Genomic DNA, 16333 nt, shown 5'->3' with positions numbered 1-16333 from the left:
TTTGTTGTTATCTGTCTGTCTTGTCTTGGTCTTGTTTTGTCCGTGCCTTGGCCTTGTCAATCAGTCAGTGATTTTCTGTTCCACTTCTGCAGATCCATGGCAGTGATGCTGGATGGACTCTTGGATACATGCTTAATTTAACCAATATGATCCCTTCAGAGCTTCCTTTTTCTCCTCCGCTGTCTCACGGTGGTTATATTGGACTCATGGTCTTTTTCTCAGTTTTCTTATTATTCGTCCTTTTGACTTGCTGGCTAAGTTTCCGGAAGCCAAAGTGTCTACAAAAGGGCATCATTTAAGGACATCATAAAATGTGGATCACTTAGATAGATTTGAGAGCTGCACCTTGGATTTGCCTTGCCATGGATTTTATATGGTGACTTTGCAGACCGGATCAGCCAACGCAAGAAGAGCAGAAAGCAAGAAGAGCCTTTTTCTTACCTTGTGGGACCAATACAAGCCATGCTTGGAGCACAACTTTTGTTCTTGAATGGAATATTTTATCAACTTCATATTTATGAAGCTTTTAACTAAGTTTATTTTTTCAAGAGGAACATGATGGAAGACTGTGAGTAGACTCAAAAAAAAAAATATATCAATGAACGTACCGATGGGGCTTACGTTCAGAACTATAAAAAATAAACTGATCTCAGGTGACATCATATAATTAGGTCTATTACTGTATTTTTATAAGCCCTCGTCATTTATATTATAGGTCGCATTCCCTTGTCCTTGTCAAGAAAGCCATAGCATTGCTATTGTGTACTCCAACACATTATGTTTATATATAAAAGCAGCAAAAATGTCAAATGTCACTGTGGTGTGAGTGCTTGACCAGACACTGTGTCTTTAAGTGCAAGAAATATTTTTCAATTTCCGCGAGATGATTATTCTTTTGTAGAAAGTCCCTTAAAGAAGTTTGATCACCTGTCTGACAAGAGGACAATACATTCCTAACTTGTTTTATCATTTGTTGTGTGTCTGTTTACCTCTCCAGGCTACAGAAAATACATACATTTTTTTTCAAATTCCCTCCTACTAATTACTCCAACATCTGTTCCTTCAACAGGAAAAGGACATTACAGTTTGGGATGAACAGAGCTCATTCCACTGAAAATGACTGTAGCTCTGGTTTTATTGTGGCTACAGCCAATATCTTTGGCTTTAAAACAAGACCAAAAACAGGCCTGTAGCCATAATAGAACTAGAGCTACAGTCATTGAAGTGAGAGGGGAATACTGAATTTACAGCTGCCACTTCAGTCTCTATGCAGAGCAGAGGGGAAAGGGGCAGCAGAGAAGGATATGAGATTCTCCTGCCTGTCCCAGGGAAGAAGTAGCTTGGACTTTTGGTCATGTTATCTCCCCCACTGATCAGAGAATATACAGTAGTCTTTGCCACAAATGGTAGTCTTTTTTTTCCCAGAAAAGAAGTGAAAAGATGAGCACTTGTTAATCTAAACACTGCTCCACAACCCTGCAGATGCCATGGCCATTGCTGACTACGGCATCTAAGTGGTTTTACAGAAAGAAATAAAAGTTTTTTAAAAAGTAGTTTTTTCACCTTACACAATTCTTTAAATAAAATAAAAACGCACATAATTGGTATCACCACAACCCATACTACAGGGTTAGTCAAAAGTCTCCATGCGGGTGTGTTTTGTGTCTTGCAGGTATATAAGTGATGCAGCTGACCAAGGAGGAACAGAGTGAGTTTTTGTCTGTTGTGATGTGGGTGGTACGCACATCAAACACATACTTGAAATTGTATTGCTTAGATGTATCCTGTAGTATTTGTATAGGAATAAACATTTATGCAGACTGTATGGAGACTTTTCATTAACCCTGTATGAAATATTACATTATTCAGCAAAGCAAGTTAAAAACAAATGCAAAATAGCCTATTTCTGTTCATCTCAGTTCCCCAAACCAGGAATAACTATCATAAGGTCATACATACCTCACAATAGTACCACTAGAAACTACAAGTCATCCTGCAAAAAAAAAACAAAAAAACAAGCCCTCATAGAGCTCTGTTGATAGAAAAATAAATAGTTCTGGTCTTAGAATATGGTAATACAGAAAAATATTTTTGTAAAAAAAAGTTAATATTGCGCAAAAGCAGTAAAACATAATAAAACCTCTCTAAATTTAGTACTGTCATAATCGTAATGACATAACCTTTATAACATGGTGAACGCTGTAAAAAAAAATCCCCAAAAATAATGGTGAAATTGCTTTTTTTTTTTCCTCATTACTCCCCATTAAAAAACTTAAGGGGGTTTTCAAAGAAGAAAACAAAAATGTTGTTCTTCAAGGTAGAAGATAATAAACAAGCTTATACTTACCTCTTCCAGGTCCTCGCATCTCCTGCATCGGCAGCTCTAGGTGTCCGCTGTCATGCAATGGCTGCTACAGCCAATCACAGACCTTAGCGCTCGAGTGTTGAGGTCTGTGATTGGTGCAGCAATCTGTGACATCCCACGAACAGCCTGACTACAGCCGGTAACCACAAAGCCAGTGTGAAGGACGAATCTAAATTGCAAAAGATGCGGGGAATTTGGAGAGGAGAGTATGAGCTTGTTTTTTATTTTCTAACATGGGGAACATGTTGTTTTTTTTTGTTTTTTTTTAATTACCTCGAAACAGCTCCTTCAATAAAAGTTATTCTGTATATTATTTGTACCTGAAAAACTAGAGCTCGTCCCACAAAATACAAGGTGTCATACAGCTACATGGATGAAAAAATAATTAAGTTATGACTGCTAGAACACATTCATGAATAGCTAAGCACTAGCTGTAATTGGCTGAGTGCTCAGCCAATCAGCACAGCCCTTTTAGGAGGCGGGGATTTTTAAATCCTCGCCTGCTGAAAGTGATGGGGAGCAAGCCGGAGGACACGTCTGAGCGGTGGAGAGGTGAGTAAATTTTTTTTTCTTCTTTTTTTAACCAGTTGTTGATTGATTTTCAGGGAAGGGCTTATATTTCAAGCCCTTCCCTGAAAATCATACTGCGGGGTTTGCCACAAACCACTGCTTTCAATGGGACCGGAAGCAGTGCCGATCCCATGGAAAGCAATGGGATAGCATGCTGCACTTCTGCCACAGCTGTCACAACTCTGACAGCTGTGGCAGAAGTCCGCGGCATTCTCACTATGTTTTCAATGGGGCTAGCGCTGCTGTCGCTGGCCCCATTGAAAACACTGGCGATGTTCCAGCATTTTACCAGCGTTTTTCTTGCGTTGCGAGGCGAGTGTTTTCACTTGCTCTCGCAGCGCAAGAGAGAATAAAACACCTGTGGGTGTCAGCCCTTAGAGAATTAATATATTATTGTAGTGGTCAAGGCTTAGTTTTTCTGATACAGAGCTCCAAATCCCCTGCGTAGACTTCTCAAATTATAACATTTTCCCTGCCTATCGTTACCCCTAGGGGGAGCTTGTTGTGTTCTGTTATACATTGATCCCCATAATAACACCGCATACAGTAAGCTTTTAATCTCCACCCGTAGTGGATAGAATTTTATAATTTAATTATGTCTATTCAGGGGGTTTGGGGCTCGGTTTTAGTAAAATGGAGGTCCGACTGTTGTAAAAAATATATTTAAAATGTAAAATTAAATTACAAAGAGAGCATTTTCTCATCGCAATCAATGCATTTAGTACAAATACTGCACAAACCTAGCAGAATTAAAATATTGACTATAGAGGGTCATGAAAGTGCTAGTTTATACGACCACTAGGGGGAGCAAGAAGATGTTTTCTGCTTGTCATGAACTCCACTGTCAACTGCAGAAGTTAAAGACTATTGCCATCTGCGACAAATATGACTGAAATGTGAATACAGGGATTACAGGCTGGGATTGTGGAAACAGCTGAACTGGCAATTTTATGCTATTTCCATAATTCAAATAGACGGGAATTGCGTAAACTGAGTAAAGTCCTTTTTTATGGGAGTTACGGAAACAGCTTTGAAGAGCTCGTTCGACTATTTCCATAATTGGGTTCGGAGAAATCATGCAAATACAGTACTGTGTAAAAGTTTTAGGGAGTTATGGAAGAAATGCTACAAAGTAAGAATACTTTCAAAAATAGAAGTGTTAATAGTTTATTTTTAGTCAACTAACAAAGTGCAAAGTGAATGAACAAAAGAGAAATCTAAATCCTATCAATATGTGATGTGACCAGCCTTTATCTTCAAAATGGCATCATTCCTTCTAGATATTCTTGCACACAGTTTTTGAAGGAACTCAGCAGTAAGGTTGTTCCAAACATCTTGGGGAACTAACACAGATCTTCTGTGGATGTCGCTCGCTCAAATCTTTCTGTCTCATGTAATCCCAGATAGACTGGATGATGATGAGATCAGGGCTCTAAGGAAACGATACCATACCATCACTTCCAGGACTCCTTGTTCATCTTTACACTCACATTGGCTGGATGTTTGGGGTCGTTGTCCTCCTGCAGAATAAATCTGGAGCCAATCAGATGCCTATTTTTGAAAGCATTCTTACTTTGGAGCATTATTTCCACCCCGGCATAAAACTTTTACATCGTGCTGTAGGTGTGGGTCCCAAAGGTGTCCTATCAGTCATTTATGGTATATCCTATAGTTATGCAATAAAGGTCCAAGATTGGAAAATCTGGTCTCCATTAGATATGTCCTAGGCAGATGCCTATATAGAGCGGCTCTATCTCCTTTGCCCTATTGTCTTTGTAGGAATTTACTTGTCTGCTTAGAGGATATCTAATGAAAATGTTTCTGCCACACATCTAAATGTTGTAATAGTGGAGATCCCCTTGAAGTAATATGGGACTTGATGTGTTAGGACTGGTCCATCAAGCACAAAATGATCCTACAGCAATATAAGTAAACTTTTGTAATGGGGTATAACCAGCTATGGACTGAATAGTCAGAACCACCTGAAGAAGCAAATAAATCCCCTTCCACTCGGCCTATACAAACATCAAGGCCCAGCGTTAATCACTCGTTTGGCACTGACCACAATCGGCTGGTTGAGTTGCCCACTGTGGGGTCTCAGACTCTCAGGGCATTCTGCCGCCATCAGGCCACTGATTATATGATCATAGGTCTGTTCATGCTGGTTCGATAACGAGAGGACTCAATGAATCCGCTTGTTATAAATGTAATGATTGTCACTATGATCTAATATTTTCAGTGGGATAGAAGTAGATGTGCCCCAGCCTAAGAGAGGGCTATTATAATACAGAGCCAATGGTCATTGGAATACACCGATATTATGGCCATTGCTTGCAGGTATCATGATGTGGTTCCAAAAAAACCCCGCTGATTGCAGTTCAAGAGTATACAACCCTATGAAGTACATTGCACATTGTCCTTCCTACTACATACTGTGGCATGGCAGAGGGCAGTGCCAATGGTCCAGTAGGACGGAGTCATCCCCTAGACATGTAGTGTTTACAGCTTGGTCTGGTCTGGGAGAGATTTGAACAGGAATTTAATTCTGAAAACAAGAAATGAGTGTTTTATGTACTTTATAAAATGTATGTAGTTCTATATTACAATAAACATATCAGGTTTCTAAGTTTTTGATTGCTTTATTTGTTATGTGCATTAATGAAGGTACCTTCCATAGGACTGCTCTCAGCCTGAGGCAATATTGTTGGCTAAACTCGCAAAATTGAGACACTGGAGTATTTGAAGACCCTATTTTGCCTAAGAACTCCCTCTTTAATACACATTTGCATAAGCCACACCCTTTTGTCGTGCATCTCCTGGTACCATCCCACGAGGAACAGGCCTCTTGGCAGCTATAGTCATGTCTATCCTTTCATGCTATGTTCTAGTTTTTATAAGTACTGACATCTATTGGCTAAATAGGCTATACTGCAATTGGGTAAAAAAAAGTGAGTAGATAGCAGATGGGGTTGAAACGTTGTATGACTTTTATCCTGGAGTGAATAAAGGAGCATCAAGGTCAATGCAGCTATTTTGACTTTATACTTGACTATGTTGCTCATTTTTTGTTATTTGTACAAAGTGTGCTGTCACAGACTTATCTGGGATGGGCTGGTACTATCATAGAAGGACCAACAGGGTTATCTAGGGAGGGTTTGAGATGTCACAGAGTAGATGACAGGGTTATCTAGGGAAAGCTGGTGTGTCATAGAGTGAACAGCAGGGTTATCTGAGCAGGCCCAGTGAGCTTGCAGAGTGAAGAGCAGGGTTATTCAGGGAAAGCTTGTGATATCTAAGAGTGAGGGACAAGGTTATCTGGGTAGTACTTGTGATGTCACAAGTGATGGACAGCATTGTTTAGGGAGGACTGGTGATGTCACAAAGTGAAGAGTAAGGTTATCTGGGGAGGGCTAGTTATGTCAAAGAGTATAGAGCAGGGTCGTTTGGGAGAGGATGGTGATGTCATAGTGAGTTACAGGGTTGCCTGGTTAACCCCTTAGTGACCAAGCCTGTTTGCGCCTTAATGACTGGGCCAAATTTTGGAAATCTGACGTGTGTCACTTTAACATAGAATAGCTCCGTAAAGGTTTTGCATATCCAAGGGATTCTGACATTTTTTCGCCACATACTGTACTTCATTTAGGTGGTGAAAATAGTCCGATAGAATTTATGTATATTTATTAAAAGTGCCAATATTGGGAAAATTCTTTACATTTTCAATTGTAATATATCAAATATGTGCAAACATACTGTACAAACCTTTGCTAAGATATATATTTCCATCTATTTACTTTATTCTGGATGCACATTTGAAAAACTTGTATTTATTTTTTTTTTTTTAGGAGACATACAAATTTAACTTTACTTTTCAGCATTTTGAGGAACACTTTGTTTTCTTACAGCAAGCCCAGTTTGCAAAGGATCATAAGAATCAGAATGATAGATACCCCTCCAATGACCCGATTTTAAAAACTATACCCCTTAATGTATCCACTGAGGGAGGTCAGGAGTATTTTGACCCCATGGGTTTTTTTTCAGGAATTCAATTTAGAGGAGAAAAAGTAAAATTTCATATTTTTGCAAATATGTCATTTTAAAGACCTATATGTTTTCTATAGTACACATGAAAATGAGGCTATACACCCCAAAATGGATCCCCCTGTTTCTCCTGTGTTCAGAAACATACCCATTGTGGCCATAATCTTATGTCTGGATGCACAACGGGGCCCAAAACGAAAGGAGTAGTCAGTGTCTTTCAGAACAGAAATTTTGCTTGAAGTCCTTTTAGGCCCCATAGCACACTTGTAGAGCCTTTGAGCGGCCAAAACCATAGAGAACCACGACCAATGACCCCATTTTGAAAACTAGACTCCTTAACGAATTTATCTAGGGGTGTACTGCATATTTTGTCCCACAGTTTTTGAATGAATTCAAGCAAAGGAAAAAATTGTGATTTTTGTTTTTTTGGCGATTCTGTCATTTTAAAAAACAGCTTTTTTTTGTACAACACACACATGAATGGAGATGTACACCCCAAAATGGATACCCCTGTTTGTGCTGTTTTCAGAAATATACCCATTGTGGCCCTAATATTATGTCCGCATGCACAACGGGTCCCAAAAAGAAAGGAGTAATTGGTGGCTTTCAGAACATAGATTTTGCTTGAAGACCTTTTAGGGCCCATTGCCCACTTGTAGAGCCATTGAGCGGCCAAAACTATAGAGAACCCCCACAAATGACCCCATTTTGAAAACTAGACCGCTTAACGCGTTCATCTAGAGGTGTACTGCGTATTTTAACCCTACAATTTTTGACTAGATCTAAGCAAAGCAGTAAGAAAAAAATTATGATTTTCATTTTTTGGGCAATTGTGTCAATTTGAAAACAGCTTTTTTTTTGTACAGCACACATAGGGATGAAGACTTTCACCCCAAAATGGATACCCCTGTTTGTTCCGTATTCAGAACCATACACCATACCCCTTGTGGCCCTAATCTACTTACAGGACACATCGCAAGGCCTATAATGGAAGGAACACTCGTTGGATTTCAGGGTACAACTGAATAAATTCCAGGCCCCACTGATCACTTGTGCGGAATAAAAATTGACTCCCTAAAAATATTCCCCTCCCCCCGCCCTTTTCCCCAAATCTTAGATAAAAGTAATAATGTGAACTGTGTGGTATTTGCGAAGACAGGGGCAATTACGAAGGCTGGTTGGGATGGGTACATGGGGCAATAAAACCGGGGATCCCCCCTCCTCTCATGCTTTTTGGGGGTCATTTCTTGACCTCAGTGGCGGGTATGGGGTGTAAAAAGTGTCACTCTGTGAGTCTCCGTAAGCTTGCCGAGGTGCGGTGGTCTCGCACAGAAGACGCTCAACGAACTGCATGAAGGCGAACGTTCCCGGGGCTTCTTGTAAATTATGTATTACAGGTAGCGGTCTGAATAACGCCGGGCTCACACAGCCGTAGGCGGAATCCGCTTGTGGAGGCCCGCAGCGGATCCCAGCTGTGAACCCAGCTGTGACCCTGCGTACGGCCGCGTAATGTACTGCGCGTAACTGCATACTTACACGGGCGGTCATGCGCAATACACCTTTTTTTTTGTTTGTATTTCCTGCACCGTCGCTTAGCGATGACGCGGGTACCCGCAGCCCGTATACAACGTAGTTGCATATGGGCTGCGGGTATATCCGCGACCATGGAGCACAATGGGCTCTGTGTTGCTGATATCCGCGGTATCCTGCGAGTGGATTACACAATTTCGACCCACTAATGTGAGCGGAAGTGTGTAATCCAATGCAATTGATCTGCGTAATTCCTATCCGGTCATGTGAGACCAGCTTATGTTAGATCGCTACTTTTTTATCACGTGACCTGGGATCGCTCAACGAGGCCTCTGGTCACTGCTCCTGGCTCTCTGTGACTGTTGGTCGCTGAGAGCAAGGAGACTTTAAGTTTCCTGGGCTCACCGACTCCTGCACATGTGTCCGGCATTCTGCTGGTAGTCGCATGTGCAGAATCCGGGAAGATTCACGGAGGACGATCACGTCACAGTTCAAATACGGAGGCCTCCGGTAAAAAGTTTCATCTCCTCTCACCAATCGCATCGGTGAGGGAAGATGAAACTTCTATTTTTTTTTTTTTAAACTTTTACGTGACTGCCATTATCCATTGGATAACGGCGAACACATGACCAGGAACCGCTCACCGCGGCCCCCCGTAAAATCTCCAGGCTCTTGGCTCAGTTTTGTAGCCAGGAGCAGGGAGAATTTAAATTATCCTGGCAATCCATAGCTTTTGCGCATGCGTACGCCATTTTGGCATACACATGGTAGGCAGGAGGAAAGCAATTTTGAATTTCCCAGGGCCTGAGCCCCTCTGTGCACGTGCCCGATTATTGACGTTGGGCGCGCATGCATAGAAGGGGACTTCAGGTCCCGGAACGCCGGGACATCGCGGAGGACCCGAGGTGAGTATTTTCACCTCCCCTCATGGATCCGATCCATGAGGGGAGGTGAAAACTGTACTTTTTAAAACTTTTTCGTGATCGCCGCTATCCATTTGATAGCAGCGATCGCGAGGCCGGGGACGGCTCACCGCGGTCCCTGGTAGCATCCCTTGGTTCCCGGTTACCTTCAGGAGACGGGAGCCAGGAGATTTTAAATTTGCCGGGGCTCCTGGCCTTCTGCGCATGCGTGGGACGTCATTCGTCTGGCGCGCATGCACAGAAGAGCAGCAACGGGTCCCGGAGGACCCCTTCACTGCAGAACACCTCGGAGAAGGCGGATGAGTAATTTCAGCTGCCCTGATGGATCCAATCCATCAGGGCAGCTGAATCTTTAATTTTTTTAAAAGTTTTTTTTCACTTTATTGTGATCGGCGCTATCCATTGGATAGCAGCCCAGGATGACAGCTCCATGCTGTCGGCTACCTGCGGGCACCGACAGCATGGAGCTGTCATGTCCATAGCCCACGTGGCTTTATTCCCTGCAGGACACATGTTTTTACGTCCTCAGGGAATAAAGCCCACTTGGGCAGGACATAAAAACACTATGGGCTGGTCACTAAGGGGTTAAGATTTGTGATGTCAAAGAGTGAAGGACAGTATTATCTGGAAAAGGCTGGTGATGTCACAAAGTTAAGGATAGAGTTATAATAGGATGGATAGTGATTTCACAGAATGAAGGGTAGAGTTATCTTGGGAGGGATAGTGATGTCACAGAGTGAAGGGTAGGGTTATCTGGGGAGGGATATGATGTCACAGTGAAGGGCAGAGTTGTCTGGCAAGGGATAGTGATGTCATAGAATGAAGGATAGGGTTAGCTGAAGAGAGATATGATGTCAAAGTGAAGGCAGGGTTACCTGGGGAGGGATAGTGATGTTACAGAGTGGAGGGCAGGGTTATCTGGGAAGGAATAGTGATGTCACAGAGTGAAGGGTAGGGTTATCTGGGGAGGGATATGATGTCACAGTGAAGGGCAGAGTTGTCTGGCAAGGGATAGTGATGTCATAGAATGAAGGATAAGGTTAGCTGAAGAGAGATATGATGTCAAAGTGAAGGCAGGGTTACCTGTGATGTTACAGAGTGGAGGGCAGGGTTATCTGGGAAGGAATAGTGATGTCAGAGTGAAGGGCAGGGTTATATTGGGGGAACCATGATGTCACAATGAACTGCAGAGTTATCTTGGGAGGGATAGTGATGTCACAGAATGAAGGGCATGGTTATCTGGGGACGGATATGATGTTACAGTGAAGGGCAGAGTTATCTGGGGGGAATATAATGCCACAGTGAAAAGCAGGGTTATCTGGGGAGGGATAGTGATGTCACAGAGTGAAGGGCAGAGTTATCTGGGGAGGGATAATGATGTTACAGAGTTAAGGGCACAGGTATCTGGGGAAAAAATAGGATAAGAATTATCTTTTAATTTTAGCTCAAACTAGGTTTTGTCTGTTCCCTCCCTTTCAGCACAGTATTGCTTCCTGCACATCATACCGCTCGTGCTTCCATCAGATTCATGTCTGTATTTAGTGATTCTTGATCTGTTTTGACGTTTCGCTCTAATTAATTTTTTTTTCAGTTTTTTCTGACTCTAACCGTAGAAGTTTTAATCACTGCTTGTAAGTAACTGGCTCTAAACATTGCTCCTATAATTATAGATGTTGCTGCTACTCTCAGCTGTAATAACCAAAGATGGTGAGTGTCTGATACTAAACTCAGTTTCATCGTCTCAATTCTTGGTAAACACATTTTTTTACTTAAGGCCTCCCTTACACAGAGCGTTTTCAGCCCTGTATAAGGCTCCTATTCATTTCAATGGGGCTGCTCACACAAGGCTGAGAACGCTGCTTTGAAAAACACTGCGTTTTGAAAGCACTGCATGTTCTATCTTTGGGCATTTTCAACTGAGTCTCCCATTGAAATGAATGGGCAACGTTTTGCAAACGCCGTGTGAGGGCGGCCCAAAGATACAGTATCGCTATAGAAGGTCCAGTTTGGTATTAGTGTATCTTGACGCCACCAGGAATTCCCTGTGGAGCCAAGATTGAGAGGGGGTGACACCGCCTGATACTGATTGGCTGCACAGCTTGTTAGGCAGCAGGTGCTGGAAGGCCACTAAAGATTTTTTGAAAAAGGGATACAGTGGCGGCCAGTGCTGCTGCCGCGCACACATATCTGCAAGGAAGTTTCCGTGTGGTGGCCCTGGAGGCCGAACCTGGCGTCAGTATAGAAGGGGTTGCGCGGCATCTGATTGCTAGTTGGGAATGGGTGAGTGGCCCCTTACGGAGCACACATGTGGCCGCCAGACACAGAGCTGACAGCCGGCAGCTGGGACGCAGGGCTAAGGCGGTGGATGGCTGAGGCGCCAGATGGGTACGGAGGGCTGCGGCGGCGGACGCGTGGGACGGAGGGCTGAGGCGGAGGGTGCATAGGACAGATGCCTCAAATGCCGTCCGGAACTGAGGTGAGACACTGCACTGTCTGCATACATTTTTCTGCCGGCCGCGGATGGTTAGGCTGAGGGTTACAGTTCTTCTTAGGCTTAGATTATGAAATGTAAATGCTGGCATGTTACAGCAGTAACATGGCAGCATTTACAGGTAATAATGGAAGCTTTAACAAGAACTGTAACCCTCAGCCTAACCATCCACGGCCGGCCAAAATGTCTCCACCGGGTGCTAGGACCTTCCTAACTTGAGCCAATCGGGAGCTAGGGGTGTGATAGGAGCGTTCCTACTGTCAAACCCCTAGCTTCCGGTGGCGTCAAGATACACTAATACCGTCAAGTTTAAATGACAAACCTCTTTCATCTCCTATTGTTGTATTAATTCTACACATTTTGATTGATGTATTTAGTAACTTTTCCTTTTATGCAGTGTCCCGTAGGGTGACTCCGGACACAGGACATACGTTGAGGAGCTGGGAGGGTAGAGTGGACACTAGTCACAGTGTCACTGACCAGGCTCTGAACTCTTCCGGACACCCCTAGGAGAGGGATGACCAATAAACATGAGAATAGGATACAAGGTTGTCATGGGTGACGCCACTGTGCCAGGGAGGGAATGATCCTCGGCGGTAAATAAATAAGCCGCATACTTGTGTAACGTACCTCAGGTCCCTGGAAACGGTCAGGGCCTGGCAAAACTTTACTTGATATGAGCTCAGTACAAGGCACAAGGATACAAGACAACCGTGCAGGCAAAACAGTAGACTTAAGATCTGGGAGGAAAACGCAGGATGACACCAGTGCTGCAGGCCAACTTATCTGTCCGGTACCGCTCCTGGCAGGGCAATTCTCCAGAGGAGGATAAGGGTAAGGACACTCCACGGACACTCTTGGTTATAGTACCTCTGCATGGTGATCTAGACCTGGTCTCTCTCTCTCCTCCGGCTCTCACTCCTCCGTGGTTACTGGTATATAGATTCTCAGAAACCGCTCCTCCTCTTCCATTCTTCACCACATGAGGGTTGAAGGTACCCCCATGTGGCTGGCACTCTTACTCAGGAGCCCAGAAGAAATGGGACTCACTCCAGACTACCACACCCAAAACACTCTTACTTATAAACTCTCACATACCATATGACTAGACAAATATTGATACTTTGCAAGCATCTCCCAGTCTCATGCAAACATTAACCTCTCACTTGCTGCAGCTGAGCAATACACATAACAAAAAACAAAAAAACAGCAGCAAAAGTGTCCCGAAAAAAAAAAATACCCTCCTCCGTGTTGTGTGATAATGTCAGTAAGAATGGCAGGTAACCACTGAAGTTAGTGATCGGATGCAGTCTTTACATGCAGTTATAGTACATCACTGCTGGCAGCCTGTAAGGACAGACCAGCGGGCAGTCACTGGAGCATCTACACTGGATTGGACTGAGTAGGTGAGCCCGAGTTACAGGGGAAACCATCCCTCTGTAGTGACAGTAGTTGATCAGGGTCTGCTAGGACCCTGCAGCTCTTGTGCAACAGAGGGCACTCGACAGTCCCGTGATTGACGGGTCATGTAGTGGAAGTAATATTTCCACTTTCACTCTTTATTACGCAGCGCTCATTGAGCTGTTAAACGCTTTTCCATTCTCTGGGTCCTTGGCTGTGTCTGACAGTTGAGGATCCGACCTGCTCCTGCTTGATTACAGGAGCAGAGGCTTTAATCCTGCGCCATACTTCTGCTATCTGCTGGGATTAAAGCCCCGTATCAAGCGCCATGTATTCACCACATATGGACCTTAAGGGGTTAAGGGAGACCTACCATGGGTTTCAATAACACTGAAAAGTTTAGTGGCCACATCCCTGGCGGCCTAAGGCACGGAAGGGGGTAACAGGCAAAACTCTGATGGTCTATAGCACATAAAGGATTAATAGGCACACCTATGGTGATGATGCAGAACAGAGGGGATTGGGGTACACCTTTGGTGGTCTAAAGCCGGGAAATCTTGCATGGGCGGGAGTACGTGTCAGTTGGCCCCCCATAACCCTTCGTTACTTCCATGTATAAAAGGAATGAACTACATCTTCCAGAATGTCCAAAACACTATTGGTTAACAGTGGAAATTATAGAGGGAGTATATAAAAGGGAAACTACAACTCAAAGCATGCCCATGCTGTTATGTGAGACATTACAGGAAGGAGGTATAAAAGAAGCCCCTGGTTATATTCAGATGGTGCAGTTGATAATTTATATCCAGTCTAGACAATTCTTTTGTGAACTAAACACATCAGCAACAGAACAAAATCTCTCTGGTGGTTTGCTACAATGTATCAGTCTGAAGTCCAGACTGCTTAGCTCACAAGGCACTGTCAAGACTGGATACAATTGTATCCACTTCTCAGCTGACAGCAGAACTATGCATTCTTTTAGACAAGCAAATTCTCATTTTAATGAGTGAACGTACGAGTGCCGTCCCCGGTAGCTCGTTCGCTCTCACGCAGCCTGTTTAGACAGGCAGACACATTGTTGGCTCGTTCAAAAGAGAATCATTCAGTATCGTTCAGTCTTTTACATTTGCTGTATAAGGCTTTATTCACACGAACATATATCATCCGCCGTTTTCACGCCGGATATACGCTACCATCTGTTGCATTGGATTCCAATGCATCAGTGCAGACGGGCGTATACCCGCAGCGTAAAAGCGCCCGGCCGGCCAATATAGCCCCAGGAAAGATAGTCCTGGAACTACTTTTCTGGCCAAGAATACGTCAGTGGCTGCAAAGCCTCCTATGGGAGCCAATAACAGCTGCCGGAGAAGGGAGGTGGGAGGGAGTTTAGCAGCCATGCTGCTAAACTCCCTTCCCCTTCTCTCCTTCTATTCGCCCCTTGCCGGTTGTTTGCAATGGCAGGGGGTGGAGCTAGTTGCTAAGCTCCCGCCCCCTCCCATTGCTGGCAGCCGACAAGGGGCAGAAGCTTAGCACACCAGCTCCTACCCCGTCCTGCCTCCTCCCCTTGCCGAGAGCTGGCAAGAGGGAGGGAAGGGGGAGACAGTTTAGCAGAGTTAAATTGTCTGCCCCTGCCCGACGGCATTGCAAACTCAGGCCCTCTGAACGGGCGCACAAACGGTAGATGGAAAGCAAACGAAAAGACTCTTTTTTTTTTTTCTTCCATATAGTCAGGTTTCTTTTTTTTTGGACGGTATAATAAAGCAATCTGCAGCGTTTTTCCATCCAAAAAAACAAGACCTGATGGAATGGAAGCAAACTCAAGTCTTTCTGTTTTTTAAGCCTATTGAAATCAATGGAGAAACCAGCGGATCCATTTTCTTTCAGTTTTTTAATCAGTTTCTCTCCTCCAAAAACGAGATGGAAAGCCTGAACTGACCCTAACACAGGTGTGAAAGCAGCCTGAATCTACCTCTTTGCGGCCTCTTTAAGATATGATGGTATGGTAGGTATGATAATTTGTAACAAGCCCATCAGCTGTGAGCAGACTAAGACTGCTGACATCTGTGTTTGATGTTCCCATTTTCGTGTTCATTTATGGGAGCAGGAAACCAAAATCTCTGCCAGAAACGTATGTCCTGTAACCGAACCAGGCGATTACTGACGGACTCCATTGACTAAGATAGGGTCTGTCTGGCTTCCTCCATGCCCTCTGGCATGCTGCACTATTTTGTCTGGGATTTTAGGAAAGATCTGTGTAAACCTTATTTTGGAAGCGAGAGTATAATTTAGTTTGCAGTGAAAACTATTAACCCTTTCCAATCCAGTTTGTATCCTGGTTTTCCTAGGGGGCTTACTCTTTTTCTGCTGTTATACAACAGCACTATCTGCTGGCTAAAGCCAGTACTGCATGAGGTGACACGTTGGATAGGCTCAGACAGCAGAGTGGCTGGCAATATACAGTAAGAGTACCCCCGACAGATGTCTTCCAACATCAGAGCAGTACAGCCTTAAATGATAATGTCTTCAGAGGTCAGACAGTGGATTGGAAAGGGTTAAACTAATATATATGCACACTTTAAATATCACCGGCCATGTTATGTAGTCACGTGTCACTGTCATATGACGCAGCAGCAGACTGGACGTGAGGGTGAGAGCCATGTCATTCCTGTCTCGCATAAAGTGCGGGGCATTGGCGGCGGAGAGATGAGCATGAGGAGGCATGCCCCGTTACTTTGTCAGCGCTGGACACCATGGGGCTCTATTGCTCTACTTCAGAGGGGTTATATCAGAAGCACCTACAGACTGATGCTGATTTGTAACCAATAACTGCCCAATACTAAGGGGCAAAATTGTGGCAGTATAATAATGCCCAAACTTCTGAGGCTACTCTGCTTAACATTATTAAGTGCATATTAATGCCCAATTGGTTGATGCGTTTGCCTTAGTCCTATTAAGTGTTTTTCCCTGTGACATCTATTAGTAGACTCTCATGACAGGGACGAAACATGTTAGGAC

General features: G+C 43.8%; 1 protein-coding gene across 2 annotated transcripts in view; it reads left to right on the top strand.

Annotated features, from left to right (window-relative positions):
- Nucleotides 1–5561, top strand: part of ENTPD1 (ectonucleoside triphosphate diphosphohydrolase 1) — a 75551-nt gene extending 69990 nt beyond the window's left edge. For both annotated transcript variants that reach the window (XM_066601131.1, XM_066601130.1), the window contains exon 10: nt 93–5561. In XM_066601131.1, coding sequence (XP_066457228.1) covers nt 93–299 — 207 coding nt within the window. In that variant the 3' untranslated portion in view covers nt 300–5561. The remainder of the gene's footprint in view (nt 1–92) is intronic.
- The last annotated feature ends 10772 nt before the right edge of the window (nt 5562–16333 follow it).

Source organism: Eleutherodactylus coqui, chromosome 4 (genome assembly GCF_035609145.1).
Source record: "Eleutherodactylus coqui strain aEleCoq1 chromosome 4, aEleCoq1.hap1, whole genome shotgun sequence".
NCBI classification, from domain to species: domain Eukaryota; kingdom Metazoa; phylum Chordata; class Amphibia; order Anura; family Eleutherodactylidae; genus Eleutherodactylus; species Eleutherodactylus coqui.
This window is presented reverse-complemented; position numbering and strand designations above follow the sequence as displayed.